Genomic DNA, 14,868 nt, shown 5'->3' with positions numbered 1-14,868 from the left:
AACATGCAGGGATTCCTGGAGAGATCTCTCGGTCTGGCGAGACTCCTATCGGCTGCCCTGCAGAGGCTGGTTCTAAGCGGCAACATGCAGGGACTCCGGGAGATATTTCTCTACCGGGCCAAGTGCAGGCGGGGGGATGAGCTGAGCCAGGGCATCCTGGAGGCTCCTTGCCACTGTAGCATGTGGATCCCCCGCTGCTGCATTCTGATGAGGATGGCTGCTGGAGGAAGATTCTTGGGCCTCACTTCTCTTCATGCCCTGCGGAGGCTGGCTGTAAGCAGCAACATGCAGGAACTCCTGGAGAGATCTCTCGGTCTGGTGAGACTCCTATTGGCTTCCTGCAGGGGCTGGCGGCTAGCGACAGCATGCAGGACTTCCGGGAGAGATTTCTCGACCGGGCAAGTTGCAGTCGGGGGGGTTGACTGAGCCAGGATGTCCTGGAGGCTCCTCACCGGATTCGTCTGTGGATCACCCGCTGCTATGCTCCGATGAGGATGGCTGCTGGAGGAAGATTCTCGGGCCTCACTTCTCTTCATGAAGTCTCTCAGTGCCCTCTTCCTTAGCTTGCGTGCACGTGGTGACATGTGCGCACAATGCAAGCCACACGGAAACCTCGAGCGCCGGATCCAATCAGTGGGCACACAATTCATGTGTTCATCCTCCTCCTGCATCCCAGTTGTTTCTTTAGATGATTCAGGCATCTTCAAGTTGAGTAGAAAAGTTGTAATGGAGAGCTGTAGAAAAATCCGACCGATGGGAATGGGCAGAAACTAAAGACTGGGGATTAGGGGGAAGCAGGGGGAAATGGGTAGGGCTCGGGCATGCCCAGTGGGGCCCGGGCACTGCACATGCTCAGAGAAAAAAAAAAAAAAAAATCTCTCTGAGCTATTGGAGAGCTTATCCGCAAATTGGGAGGTGTTGGGACAACACCCATATGTAGCTGACTCATCCTGCTTGTCCTAGGAGAATAACAGTTTATATACCGCAGGACCGTGAAGTTCTTTGCGGTTTACAATGATTAAAAGATGCTACAAATTGAGTAGAATTAGCAAAGTTAAAAGCTAGTGATTAACAGCTCTAGAAATCAGTTATTGTGGAATAAGATTGTACGGGTCATGTCATGGGTTTTTTTTTCTTCTGTTACCAAAGCAAAGGAAAAAGGGCCAATGTTCCACAGCAATAAAGATAATTCCAAGAACACAAAAAGTGGAGAAAAAGTTCCTGGATACTCAGGTAGCTTCTGGTGCAAATGTTTGTTATAATAATCCTCAAAATATCAAATAAAACCAACTTGGATACAGAGGGCCGGATTCTGTATAGGACGGCACAGGAGAGGCGTCCTATACAGAATCGGGCCTACATTAAACCCCGATTCTGTAACCGGCGTCCATGTTACAGACGCTGGTTACAGAATCGGGTTAGAGTAGACGCGGCCGCTATACTTACAATGTAGACCAGCATTTTACTGGCCTACATTGTAAGCGTCTCTTCCTCTACTAGGGAGACGCATAGGGCCGCCTAGGTTCGCCTAAGGCCCTTAGGCGAGCTTAGGCGTCTTGCAGGCTTCCCTAGGCTCCCGGAGGCGCCTTCAATATAGGCGACCTGCCTGGGGAGTATTTTTTTAAAAAACATGCATCCCGATTGGCTGATTAGACAGCTGTAGTACGACTACAGCTGCCTAAAATCAGGACGCCTAGAATCAGGGCCAAAGAGTCTATATCAAAAATGATAGAGTAATTTCACCATATGCTCTGTAGTTTTAGCCATGGAGACAAGACCCTACATAGGCCATGTTTCGGCAGAAATCTGCCTTCCTCAGGGGTCCTGATAATGATCCATGATTAGAGCATAAGTGAAAAAGCTGTCGGTGAATGACACAATCCAAAAGCAACTTTCTGTACGAGTTTTACAGCTCCAAACTCAGACCGCTGGTGGCTCAAGAAGTAAGCTTAAGGTGAAATTACTGAATCATTTTTGACACAGGCTCTTTGTATCCAAGTTGGTTTTATTTGACATTTTGAGAATAATAAACATTTGCACCAGAAGCTACTTGAGTATCCAGGAACTTTTAATAATAACTTTATTTTTCTATACCGCCACAATCTTGCGACTTCTAGGCGGTTCACAAAGAAGAAGAGCTGTACAATCAGCGAATTACAGTAGATGAATACAAGGTGGTTGAGAGGAAAATTATACATAGGTTGAATTATAAGAAATTAACTATTTTACATCTTACAGTTGAAAATAGTCGGACACCAGCGAATATCAGGATATTACAATTATGAAGAGGGAATTGTCCCACTTTTTATGGTTTTGGGGTTTTTTCTTCTGTCACAAAACAAATTTTGTTAGAGAGCTAATGTTTTACCTTATTCTCTGTAATTCCCATTCCTATTTATTGTTTTTCTTTGTTCTCTGCCTAGAGTTTGATGGTTAAGTAGATTATAAAGGCCAAAATTAAATTAAATAACATTCCCCACTCTATCCATTCCACTGCACTCATGACTTGATAACCTTCTATCATACCCTTTCTCTGTAGTCTGTTCTCCAAGCTGAAAAATTTTAGCCTACAGCTGCCAGCTTGTCCAGTTCTAGTAAGGAAAAGGCATACCGAAAAATTTTGGAAGTCATTCTCATCGGCTGATTTGTGAGATGCTCTTACTATCTGACAGTGACACAAGTTTTTGGAAATGTCTCATTGTCTTACGCCAGTGTAAACTTTGAGAATCTATCGGTCTCTGGCACCAAAACCTCTCACACTGTTAGAGGCTGATTTTATGAGTTTCCTTCTCTCTGAGGCACCAGCACAGATGTGAGGAGAATCTCTCACTGTTATCACCACCAGTAGGACATAGAGGAGACATTAGGGCTGCTCTCCAGTTAAGATCTCAACTAGAGAATGACACAGGGACAAATATTTCACCGTCCCCACAAGTTCTTTTCCTGTCCCTGTCTCATTCCTGCAAGCTCCATCCTCATCTGCACAAGTTTCAAGTTTAATTCAAGTTTAATAATAATTTGATTAATCGCTTAATCTAAATTCTAAGCAATGTACATAATAATAAAATTACAAAATAGGGGAATAATACAGTAAATAACAAAACTAAGACTAACGAGACTATTGACAAATTTAACGAAACTAGGAACATAAGGGAGGAGATGGATAAGAGTTACAATTTGTTTAAAAGTTAAAGAAACAAATAAGGGAGATACATAAGGAGAGGGAAGATAAAAATTACTTCAATAAAATGATAGAGAAAAAATAAAATTAGTTAGAAGACTAAATGACTAATTTACAAAGGCATCTTTAAAGAGAAAGCTCTTTAGTTTACCCTTGAATTTTTCTATATTGGGTTCTTCCCTTAAGTGGCTAGGGAGAGAATTCCAAGTTTGGGGGGGCCGTGACAGAAAAGATCAATTGTCGTCTAGTATTAATAATTCTAAGGGAAGGAATCGTCAGCAAGTGCTGTTCTGCAGATCTTAATGTTCTATTGGAAGTGTATGGAATTAGTAACTTGTAGATGAAAGCCGGAGTTTTAAAAAGTAGCAACATTCTAGAGCTCAGTTTGTGATGTCATAATACCTCATTCCACCAACGCCTAAGCTCCGTCCTCATCTGCACAAGCCTCAAACACTTTAAAATCATAAGTAGCAACATTCTAGAGCTCAGATTGTGATGTCATAATGCCTCATTCCACCAATGCCTAAGCTCCGTCCTCATCTGCACAAGCCTCAAACCCTTTAAAATTATAAGTGTCCAAGGCTTGTGTGGTTAAGGCAGAGCTTACAGGAATGGGGCAGGGACAGTGACAAAACTCGTGGGGACGGGACGGGAAAGAGTTCCTGTGAGGATGGGGAAAAATTTGTCCCCATGTCATTCTCTAATGTGTGTAAAACGGGGGTTGTGAAATATGCTTTGACCAGAAAGTCCCTTTTCTCTGTAACAGGTCCAATATTATGGAATGGAATCTCTGGAGTAATACGATTATGTAGAAATGTTTTACATTTTCGGAAACTGCTCAGAACATACTATTTTGTTCAAGCGTTTGAGTAATATCTGTAATATTTAGGCTGAGAATTTGTTGTGAAGCAGTTGTCAAGCTTTGGTGGGTGAAGATGCGAGGGGTTTGTCTTAGTTGATGCTGATGTCTGTCCTTCCTTTATATGAATGTTTTTATTGTAAGTCGCTTAGGATGTAAGCAGATTATAAATATTTTTAAACAAATAAAAATAGAGGCCCTCCTTTACAAAGCTGCGTTAGAGTTTTTTAGCGCCGGCTATGGCGGTAACAGCTCAGAGGCTCATAGGTATTCTATGAGCGTCGGAGCTGTTACCGCAGCGTCCGACACTACAAACGCTAGCGCGGCTTTGTAATGAAGGGAGAAAGGAAGGGAACTCCACTTACTGGGTTTGCTACTTTAGTAAGCCACTTCTTCTTGAATGCAAAATGCCTTCCTGTTATCCTTAGTCAGCATCAATTCAAAAGCTAATTGCCTTTAATGCACTTTGAAGCATTCTTTGCCCAGGACGGATTGCTCCACAAGACTAAAATAACAGCAGGGCTGCCAAGAGGGAAGCCTACAGATAGTCCTGGCTTTTGATCTTGTACTTCATTGTATTGTGGATTTGCAGCTCTTGTTTCTACCATCAGCACTGCAGGTACCAAAATGCATCAGGCTAAAGCTGTCAAAAACCAAGGCCTGGTCTACTCTGAAATCCCTTTCCTTATAACGTGTTCTTTTGGCAGCCCAGGAAATGAGTAACAAAACTCAGCATGTCAATTAACTGCCTAACACAGGCTTTGTAAGGCAGATTTGGGGCCTGTGCCCTTTTGGACGTATGCATGCATCTTGCAAAAACAATAGGATTACTTTTATGAGGAAAGAAAGGGATTAATTTAAGGAGGCACGAACTGGATGAGTGACAGAATTATTTTCTGACAAGACAACCTTAACTGCTTCTCATTCAACACTTTCTCTTTATCAAGCTGGAGAAAGATGAAAAGAAATGTTCTGATTCTAGGCACAACGTACAGAACAAGAAACAGAGTAGCTTTTCTCCTTAGATGGAAACTAGAGAATGACATGGGGACAAATTTGTCCCATCTCTGCGGGATCTATCTCCATTCCATCCCGTGCCTGCGAGTTTTGTCCTTGCCCCATCTCTGCAAGCTCTGTTCTCATCTGCACAAGCCTCAAACGCTTATGATTTTAAATTGTTTTTAGGCTTGTGCAGATGAGGACAGGGACAGGGGCAAAACTTGCAGGCACGGGATAGAATGGAGATAGATCCCACAAGGACAAATTTCTCCCCCTGTCATTCTCTAAACTTCACGGGAGAGAATATTTCCACTTACTGCTCCTAAACTTACCCTAACTTATCACTTACCAACCATATCTCCCAAGTGGTCTCATCTTCGCTCTACTATCTCTGACAACTCTGGAAAATAAGAAATTGAACTTCTTTATGCCTTTGTCCTCTCCTGCATGGACTACTGCAATGCATTGTTCAATGGTCTGACAGCAAAAAAATCTTAAACGCCTCCAACGAGTACAAAATGCAGCAATTAGACTACTGAAGAACCTTCGTAACCATGACTCAATATCTCAGGTACTAGTATCAGCCCACTGGCTACCCACAGCCAAATGCTGCATCTTCAGAGGCTTAATGCTTGCGTTCAAGTCCTTATACAGCATGGCACCCACTTAAATATCAGCCAAACTTCCACCTTACGTCCCCAACAGACCCCTTCGCTCCCAGGAGGAAACACGTCTTCAAATACCCCCTGGTCCAAACCTCCACTAGAAAGTGCCAGACAAAGGTCATATTCTCACTTCTTACCAAAGTACTGGAATCAACTACCCCCTAACATCAAATCCCTTGATGGACTTTTGAGCTTTAGAAAATCAATAAAAGCCTACCTCTTCACCAAAATTTCAGGCTAAGCTAACACACAGACTGTATTCTTAATATATGTTAAACTGACTCTCTTTTTAGGCATGCACATGGCATCATGCATCTGCTAAACCAGAACAATCGAACCGGACGCATTTCGTTGTAACCGTACTGCCTTCTGTGTCTTGTCTGTTAATTGTTATGTAAGCTACCATGTAACCCATCCTGAGCTCTTCAGGGAGAACGGGATATCAATCATATTAAATATATAAATTATTGGTACCATTACATTTTGCAGTAATCTAGCAGTGATCCCTTGACTAGCTGGAAGAGGTACTTAGAATACCCTTTGACTCCAGTGGGATCCTCTCTGCTTTTTACCACTATTATTCCATCCTGTTCTCTTCTGCAACTGGTTACTAGAGAATGACACGGTGACAAAATTCATCACCGTTCCCGTCCCCGCGGATAACCGCAGGAAACCATCTTCATGTCATTCTTTAAAGAGAGAGGGAAGAATCAGAGTATGAATGGCCACAACCACTGACCCACAAGCTTTGCTTTGAAGAATGCTGGTGTAGAAGGACTGAGGTTGAAATAGACACTAGAAAATGACATGGGATTATTTCCCGCGGTTATCCGCGGGGATGGGAACGGTGATGAATTTTGTCACCGTGTCATTCTCTACTGGTTACCTATACAAGCACAAATTCAATTCAAACTATACTGTCTACTATTCAAAGCAATAAATGGCACAGCCCCTGTTTACCTAAACAATCGCCTGAACCATAACCTCTCTACTAGACAAAGAAGAACTCAGACCCCATTTACCTACCCCCCACTCAAAGGCACTCAGCGCAAGAAGATGTTTGACAACCTACTAGCGACGCAAGCAGCGAAACTTGACCATACCATCTCCAACCTGCTGATAACAACGAGCGACTTCAAAACTTTTAGAAAAGAAATCAAAACCCTATTATTCAAAAAATTTATCCAGATATCTTAACTCTAACCATGGTCTTCCCCTTCGTATAATTCCCCCTAACCTCTCCTCTTCTCCAGATATCTCTCTCTCTCTCGCCTTCCTTCTTCCCTCCCTCCCCTCTGTGGTTGGGTCTCTCTCTCACTCTCCTTCTTTCCTTCCTCCCTCCCTCAGTGGTTGGGTCTCCCTCACACTCCTTCCTCCCTCCCTCCTCTCTGTGGTTGGGTGTCTCTTTTTCATCCGCCTAGAACCGCAAGGCATTGGCGGAATAAAAGACCCTAATGTAATGTAATATCCTTTCTCGTCAAAACCTCAAGCATGTCAACTGCCTCCCAAATTGTACATTTACGGGAATTGCACTATCTCCTAATTGTACAGCTCCCCAAATTGTAATTCTACTGGAATAGCCCAGTCATCTTTTCTGTATCCTATTCACTAAATTGTAATTCTCCAATCTTCTTGTAATTCTCCTGGAAATGTCCAGCTGTTTCTTTTGTAATCCGCCCAGAACTGCAAGGTACGGGCGGAATAGAAGCCATTAATGTAATGTAATATTCCACCTAATTTCACTTTGGATTCAAAGTGGATTGCAGTAAAAGAGATCTTATTTATATTTTTTTATTTAAGTATTTATATACCAATTATAGTCTAAGTGGTTTATTACATTCAGCTACTCAAGCATTTTTCCCTGTCTGTTCCAGTGGGCTCACAACAATCTATCTAATATACCTGGGGCAATGGGAGGATTAAGTGACTTGCCCAGGGTCACAAGGAGCAGCATGGGATTTGAACCCATAACCTCAGGGTGCCGAGGCTGTGGCTCTAACCACTGCGTCACACACTCTCCACTCTTCAACAAAAACAATAGTTGGTACATGATAAAAACCAAATCTACAGTTCAGTTATTGAAAATAAACATGGTTTTAAAGTTTTCTGAAAATGGAAAGTACAGGAATATACAGGTTTCCGGGTCTCGCTGCGTCTTGTCAGGTAGAAACCGACATTTCAGCCAACATGCTGTGGCTTTCTTCAGGATATGCTGCGAGGTCTGCAGTTTGTCTTTGTAAATAGTGGGTCCACTGATCTGATTGGAAACAGGGCAGTCTGCTGGTCACCAATTTGAATTTTGGTGGGAAAGTCAGTTGGACACAAATTTGAATTGTGGTGGGAAACCTGCAGCCAAACACAATTTTTGCACCCTGATAGGAGAAGGCGTGTTCTACCATTAACTTCAGACAAATATTCTTCACAGAAGGATGACCCTGTACAGGTCATTGGTGAGGCCCCACTTGGAGTATTGTGTTCAGTTTTGGAGACCGTATCTGGCGAAAGACGTAAGAAGACTTGAGGCGGTCCAGAGGAGGGTGACGAAAATGATAGGAGGCTTGCGCCAGAAGACGTATGAGGAGAGACTGGAAGCCCTGAATATGTATACCCTAGAGGAAAGGAGAGACAGGGGAGATATGATTCAGACGTTCAAATACTTAAAGGGTATTAACGTAGAACAAAATCTTTTCCAGAGAAAGGAAAATGGTAAAACCAGAGGACATAATTTGAGGTTGAGGGGTGGTAGATTCAGGGGCAATGTTAGGAAATTCTACTTTACGGAGAGGGTGGTGGATGCCTGGAATGCGCTCCCGAGAGAGGTGGTGGTGAGTAAAACTGTGACTGAGTTCAAAGAAGCGTGGGATGAACACAGAAGATTTAGAATCAGAAAATAATATTAAAGATTGAACTAGGCCAGTTACTGGGCAGACTTGTACGGTCTGTGTCTGTGCATGGCCGTTTGGAGGAGGATGGGCAGGGGAGGACTTCAATGGCTGGGAGGGTGTAGATGGGCTGGAGTAAGTCTTAACAGAGATTTCGGCAGTTGGAACCCAAGCACAGTACCGGGTAAAGCTTTGGATTCTCGCCCAGAAATAGCTAAGAAGAAAAAAAAAATAAAATAATAATTTAAATTGAATCAGGTTGGGCAGACTGGATGGACCATTCGGGTCTTTATCTGCCGTCATCTACTATGTTACTATGACCTAACCTTAAAGCTGTCAGAAAGTGAGAGTTAAAATGATTACTTGAAAAATCTAATGTATGAATAAGACTGATTGGGCCCAGACCATGTAAGGATTCAAATACTAGAGCTGCTATTTTTAATTTAATCCACTGATCAATAGGCGGACAGTGTAGATTTTTGGGTTTTTTTTAATAAAGGAGAAGCTCTTCCATATTTTTCTTGTCTAAAGACACCCACACACATGCTCTGCTAACACAGATGCTGGGAGTCCCCTATACTCCCCGCTACCAGGTATTTGGGTAGCTCCCCTCCCTCTCAGTATGGAGTCTCCCTCTTCTTTCCCTGCTACCATAGACTGTAGATAGCCCTCTCAGTCATACTAGCCTAGACTGTGGGGTCCCATTTCCTCTCTGATAAAAGTCTAAGAAATTCAGTCTCTCTCTAGAATCTCTCAATTCTCAAAAAGTGAAGAAGCTTCTGTCTCTGACACTAACTCAACCTGATATGCCAATAGAATTCACCGATTGTCTTCTTTGTGTATGACTGTAGCACCGACCAAGAGTCGAAAGTCCATCTGTTTGTGTGACATACACACTTGGTGAAGGAGTCCTATGGCTTGTATATATTCTGAATGTTCTAGATCAGCTAGCGGTCTTGGGAAAAATGATAATTATATGATTTTATTTAGGAGTGAATGTTTTTTGTAAGAGTGAATGTTCCTTAGAATGCCTGCTGTTTATATGGATTAGGTCTATACTATCTAATAATGGATTTCCTTTTTATATTTGTTTTGTTTTCATTTTATTTTTATTATATTTTGTAAACCACTTGGACCAGTAAAATAAACGAACGGTAAAACAAGTTTAATAAACCATAAACCACTAATAATAGGAAAGAGAATAACAGTAGTAGAGCTGGTAAGTCCCTCCTATCTGTGCTAACTCCAGACTCCGTCCCTTCTGCTTTGCTGCACCGTATGCGTGGAACAAGCTGAAGCCCTATGGCGGGCTCCATCTCTGGCAGTGTCCAAGGCCCATTTAAAGGCCCACCTCTTGGAGAGTGCTTTCGACTCCTAACTCCTCTCCAGAGCGACTTGTGTCAGTTAGAGAAATGGGCGGAGAAATGGCAGATGAAGTTTAATGTGGAAAAGTGCAAAATAATGCATTTAGGCAGAAAGAACAAGGAACACGAGTATAGAATGTCAGGAGCAACTCTGGGTAAGAGCGAACAAGAAAAGGACCTGTACGTACTGATAGATAGGACCCTGAAACCGTCGGCACAATGTGTGGCGGCGGCAAAGAAAGCAAATAGAATGTTAGGCATGATAAAGAAGGGAATCACGAGTAGATCAGAGGGGGTTATAATGCCCCTTTATAGAGCAATGGTCAGACCACACTTGGAATATTGTGTCCAGGATTGGTCTCCCAACCTAAAGAAGGATATAAAACTGCTGGAGAGAGTACAGAGACGAGCAACGAAGCTAGTAAAAGGTACGGAGAAACTGGAATATGAGGAACGACTTAAGAGACTGGGATTGTTCTTCCTTGAGAAAAGGAGACTGCGAGGGGATATGATCGAGACCTTCAAAATATTGAAAGGAATCGACAAAATAGAGCAGGAAAAAAAATTTATTTACAATGTCCAATGTGACACGGACAAGAGGACATGGACTGAAGCTAAGGGGGGGGGCAAGTCCAGGACAAATGTCAGGAACTTCTGCTTTACACAAAGAGTGGTTGACTCCTGGAATGCTCTCCCGGAGGAGGTTATCGCGGAATCGACCGTCCTAGTAGTTAAAAGCAAACTAGATGCACATCTCTTTACGAGAGGCATAGAGGGATATGGGTGACTAAAAATTACGCCAGGTGTACACCTGGCTGGGCCTCCGCGTGTGCGGATCACCGGACTTGATGGACTGAAGGTCTGATCCGGAGATGGCACTTCTTATGTTCTCTCACCTTGGGTTCTGTGTCCCCTACCCACTATATCACATCTGTCTGACCATGTTAGATTGTAAGCTCTTCTGAGCAGGGATTTTCTATAAATGTCAAAATGTACAGCGCTGTGTACATCTTTCAGTGCTAGTAATAGTAACGAGAAACCTCAGCATCCTTTTGGAAATTTCATGTGCAGAGACTGTAAAATAAAAGGGATTTCCTAGAGACTCCGGTACACCATCCTATCTTTGCTATGATGAGAGTCCCTTGGACAGCTTTATGTGACAGCAGTTCAATCTCCTTTTCACATTCTGTCTAGGATGGGTTCCAGAACTCAGATGGAGACGAGAGTATTTTTCACCTCCAAGATCTGAATTTCTGTTCATGGAGTGCAATATAGGAGGGAAACTCAACCCTCAGCAGTCTGCTCTTGGTCATTTACTACTGATTCCCCCCCTCCCCCCGCCCCCAAAGTATGCGTTAATGGAGCACTTTAAACAGTTTTATTATTTTATGTGCCTTGTTTGGCTGTTTTCCTTTTGGCTTCACCAGTCCTAAAATCCAATTTCAATTCATCCCCAGCTCTCTTCTCAACATTCCCCCTGACCCAAAAGCTGGGCTCTGCCCCCAACACTGACCCTTTTCTTACCATAAATCCACTTCTGGACTCTACAAGTCTTTCCCTCATCATAGATGCAAAATTAGGCTCTTCATATACTGCCTTTCTGTGGTACAGCCAACATACAAGTACTTTCTCTGTCCCTTAAAGAATGACATGGGGACAAATTTTTCACCGTCCCCGCAGAAACTCATTTTCCCGTCCCATCCTGGAGAGCTCTTTGCCTGTCCCTGCCCCATTCCTGCAAGCTCCGTCCTCATCTGCACAAGCCTCAAACATTTAACATCATAAGCAGCAACATTCTAGAGCTCAGATTGTGATGTCATAATGCCTCATTCCACCAATGCCTAAGCTCCGTCCTCATCTGCACAAGCCTCAAACATTTAACATCACAAGTAGCAACATTGTAGAGGTCAGGTTGTGATGTCATAATGCCTCATTCCACCAATGCCTAAGCTCCGTCCTCATCTGCACAAGCCTCAAACATTTAACATCACAAGTAGCAACATTGTAGAGGTCAGGTTGTGATGTCATAATGCCTCATTCCACCAATGCCTAAGCTCCATCCTCATCTGCACAAGCCTCAAACACTTTAAAATCATAAGTGTTCGAGGCTTGTGTGGTTAAGGTAGAGCTTACAGGAATAGGGCAGGGACAAAACTTGCAGGGATGGGACGGGGAAATTGAGTTCCCACGGGGACGGAGAATATTTGTCCCTGTGTCATTCTCTAACTGGGCTCACAATCTAAGCTCTGCACCTGGGGCAATGGAAGGTTAAGTGACTTGTTCAAGGTAACAAGGGACTTTAGTGGGAACTGAACCACGTTCCCCCACTTAAAAGCTCATAGCTCTGACTATTAGGGCTATTCCTCCATTCCAATGTTGGGTTCTGCCCCTAACACTAGGCTTATTCCTTCACCACAGATCCAATTTTATTTATTTATTCATTCAATTTTCTATACTGTCTTCCCAGGGGAGCTCAGAACAGTTTGCAAGAATTTATTCAGGTACTCAAGCATTTTTCCCTGTCTGTCCCGGCAGGCTCACAATCTAATGTACCTGGGGCAATGGGAGATTAAGTGCCTTGCCCAAGGTCACAGGGAGCAGTATGGGTTTGTGCCCATAACCTCAGGGTGCTGAGGCTGTAGCTTTAACCACTGCGCCACTCAACAAATCAAAATGTAGTAAAAGTGAGCCAAGTAAACGGACAATCAAGCCATTGTGACATCACTGATGAGGTTGGCTCTTAGACACTTTTGTATCAGTCCTGTTATTTATAAGTCTGTCCAAATTTCGTGCATGTACATTACTGCTCCCCTGTTTTTAGACTTGTAATACACTTTGAAATTATGACAATGCGTGCATATCAAATTTTAAATAAAACTTGAAACTTGTTCACACTCTCTGCTCCCAACTTGACCCGACATTAGGCCCTTTCCCTCACTATAGATCCAATTCTGGGCTTTGATCCAACACGGCTCCTTCTCTTACCATTGATCCAATGCCCAGTTCTGCTTCTCACCTTTGAGAACCCAACGCTGGGTTCAGCCCTTTGATGCGGATCCAGTGCTCAGCTCTGCCCCATTCCAAACACAAACATTCCAGTGAGATAAGCCGGTGTAGTTATGAATTATTAAACTATTCTACCTACCTGAATAACTAAGGCAGCATTAAACATCATTTTTTTCCCCTATTTTTTTAAATAGAGCTTTTCCCTGATAGATTGTAGATCGTCTCTTTTGGAATCTGAAGTGCTAGATTTCAAAGATTCCTCTTACCGAAAGTAAACATGACTTTTTGAAATGAATAAAGCCTTTCTGTCCCACATATTAGCACCAGGTTAAAGAACTGTAGCTCAGCCTCTTCAGCTCCCAGGGTATAGCTTGCAATCCAAAGTGCCACAGGGAGCCTTTTAACCACTACCCAGAAGGTAAGCTGCCCCATTTCCACAGGTAAACCTTATTTAGCATTCTGCAAGCTTTGAAGGCTCAGTATCCATTTAGATTACCCACCAGCAACATGGTATGAAAGGGTGACTTTTTAACAGTCAACGGTGGATTTCGGCATGCAGCATTAGACATGTTAACACAAGCCAGCTTTGCACTGTCTGTCTGTGCTCTGCTCAGCCTGAAAGGTGACCGGGAATAGAGAAATACATTCCGCATCTCTGACAATTTGCTTAGCTCCTTCAGTTTAATTACCTGATCAAGATCGACACCCCCACATCCTCACACTTGGTGTACACACGGCTCCAGGTCTCCTGGATCACCTTCTTCTCCGCATCGGAAATCTCCTCGCTTCTTTCCCAGTGCTCCTTCTCCATGTCTCCCTGGACTTGCTCCATGGATAAAATATTAAAAAAAAAAAAACAAAAAACCAACAACAAAGCAGCACAACAGAAAAGGCAGCTGTCCTCTAACCTTTCAGGAGGCCGAAGGGATAAGCAGAGAAGCCAGTGAGTATCCTAGAGCATAAGAAGAAGGAGGGGGAGGATGGCTTTTCTGCCAAGTAAAGATCTCCAGGAGATATTTGGGCTGGGGAGACAGGGAGTTAGAGTTGGAATCTTCCAGGGCTGCCCATTGCTGCCTGCCTCTGCCCCAGCTTTGATGTTGTGTCTGGTCCTTTTGCTGTTCTTACTTTTAACTGACAGAAAGTGACCTATTAAGAAAGAAGCATTCCTTGGACCTGCCTCTTGAGGAGGATATATGAGCTCTCTCTCTCTCACTCACACACACACACACACATGCACAGCTCTTGCTCACCCCCCCCCCCTCTCTCTCTCTCTTTCTTTCTTTCTAATGCATGCACGTACCTTCCTGTTCTGACCTTGAAGCACTTTTTTATCTGCCCCTTCAAGCTCTTAGGAGAGGGAAAGAGGATAACTGAAATATATATGCTTGCTTGGCATGCATTGATATCTCCTCTTTGGAATGATGGGGTTTTTTTTGTTTTTCCCGAGTGGAGTTCATATATCTCACCACCTTTTAGTAAAACAGGCATGTGAGAATGTCTTTCCAATGCCAGTGGTTTAAGTTAGTAAAACTGAGCCGTTTATTTTTTTTCTGCTAAACAGGCTTTTATAATTTTTCCAAGGGCTTGTGTGTTTCAGATCCACGAATGAATTTATTGCATGTTCTGGAAAGTGCGTGCCAGTGGAGTCAGGAATTCTCAATTTACCCTCTTTCTGGTTGCCTGCCACGTGCCAGGGAGAAAAGTGCTAATTGAATAAATGTTTGTATCTCCAGCAGAACTGAAAGGTGACCTGCTTTTCTGACCTCTGGAGAACAGAATGAAGACTGTGGTCTTTTCTCCTGGGACTGGAAAATATAGTAAGGTTCTGATTCAGAAAAGACTCTTGCCTGCCTATGGAAAAATCATTACTGAAAAATGCCCTTGGAGTCAAATCTGCTTCAAGATTTAAAAA

The 14,868-nt window shown here is 43.2% G+C and overlaps 1 protein-coding gene across 1 annotated transcript in view; it reads right to left on the bottom strand.

Moving 5' to 3' along the window:
• CYGB (cytoglobin) overlaps nt 1–14,096 on the bottom strand; it is a 73,518-nt gene extending 59,422 nt beyond the window's left edge. Inside the window, exon 1 of the mRNA XM_033962243.1 lies at nt 13,646–14,096. Within this exon, the coding sequence (XP_033818134.1) occupies nt 13,646–13,788 (143 nt within the window). The 5' untranslated portion in view covers nt 13,789–14,096. The remainder of the gene's footprint in view (nt 1–13,645) is intronic.
• Between the last annotated feature and the right edge of the window lie 772 nt (nt 14,097–14,868).

The sequence above is a fragment of the Geotrypetes seraphini genome, chromosome 10 (genome assembly GCF_902459505.1).
Source record: "Geotrypetes seraphini chromosome 10, aGeoSer1.1, whole genome shotgun sequence".
In the NCBI taxonomy this organism is placed as follows: domain Eukaryota; kingdom Metazoa; phylum Chordata; class Amphibia; order Gymnophiona; family Dermophiidae; genus Geotrypetes; species Geotrypetes seraphini.
The sequence above is the reverse complement of the archived record's forward strand: the minus strand, read 5'-3'. Positions and strand labels throughout refer to the sequence as shown.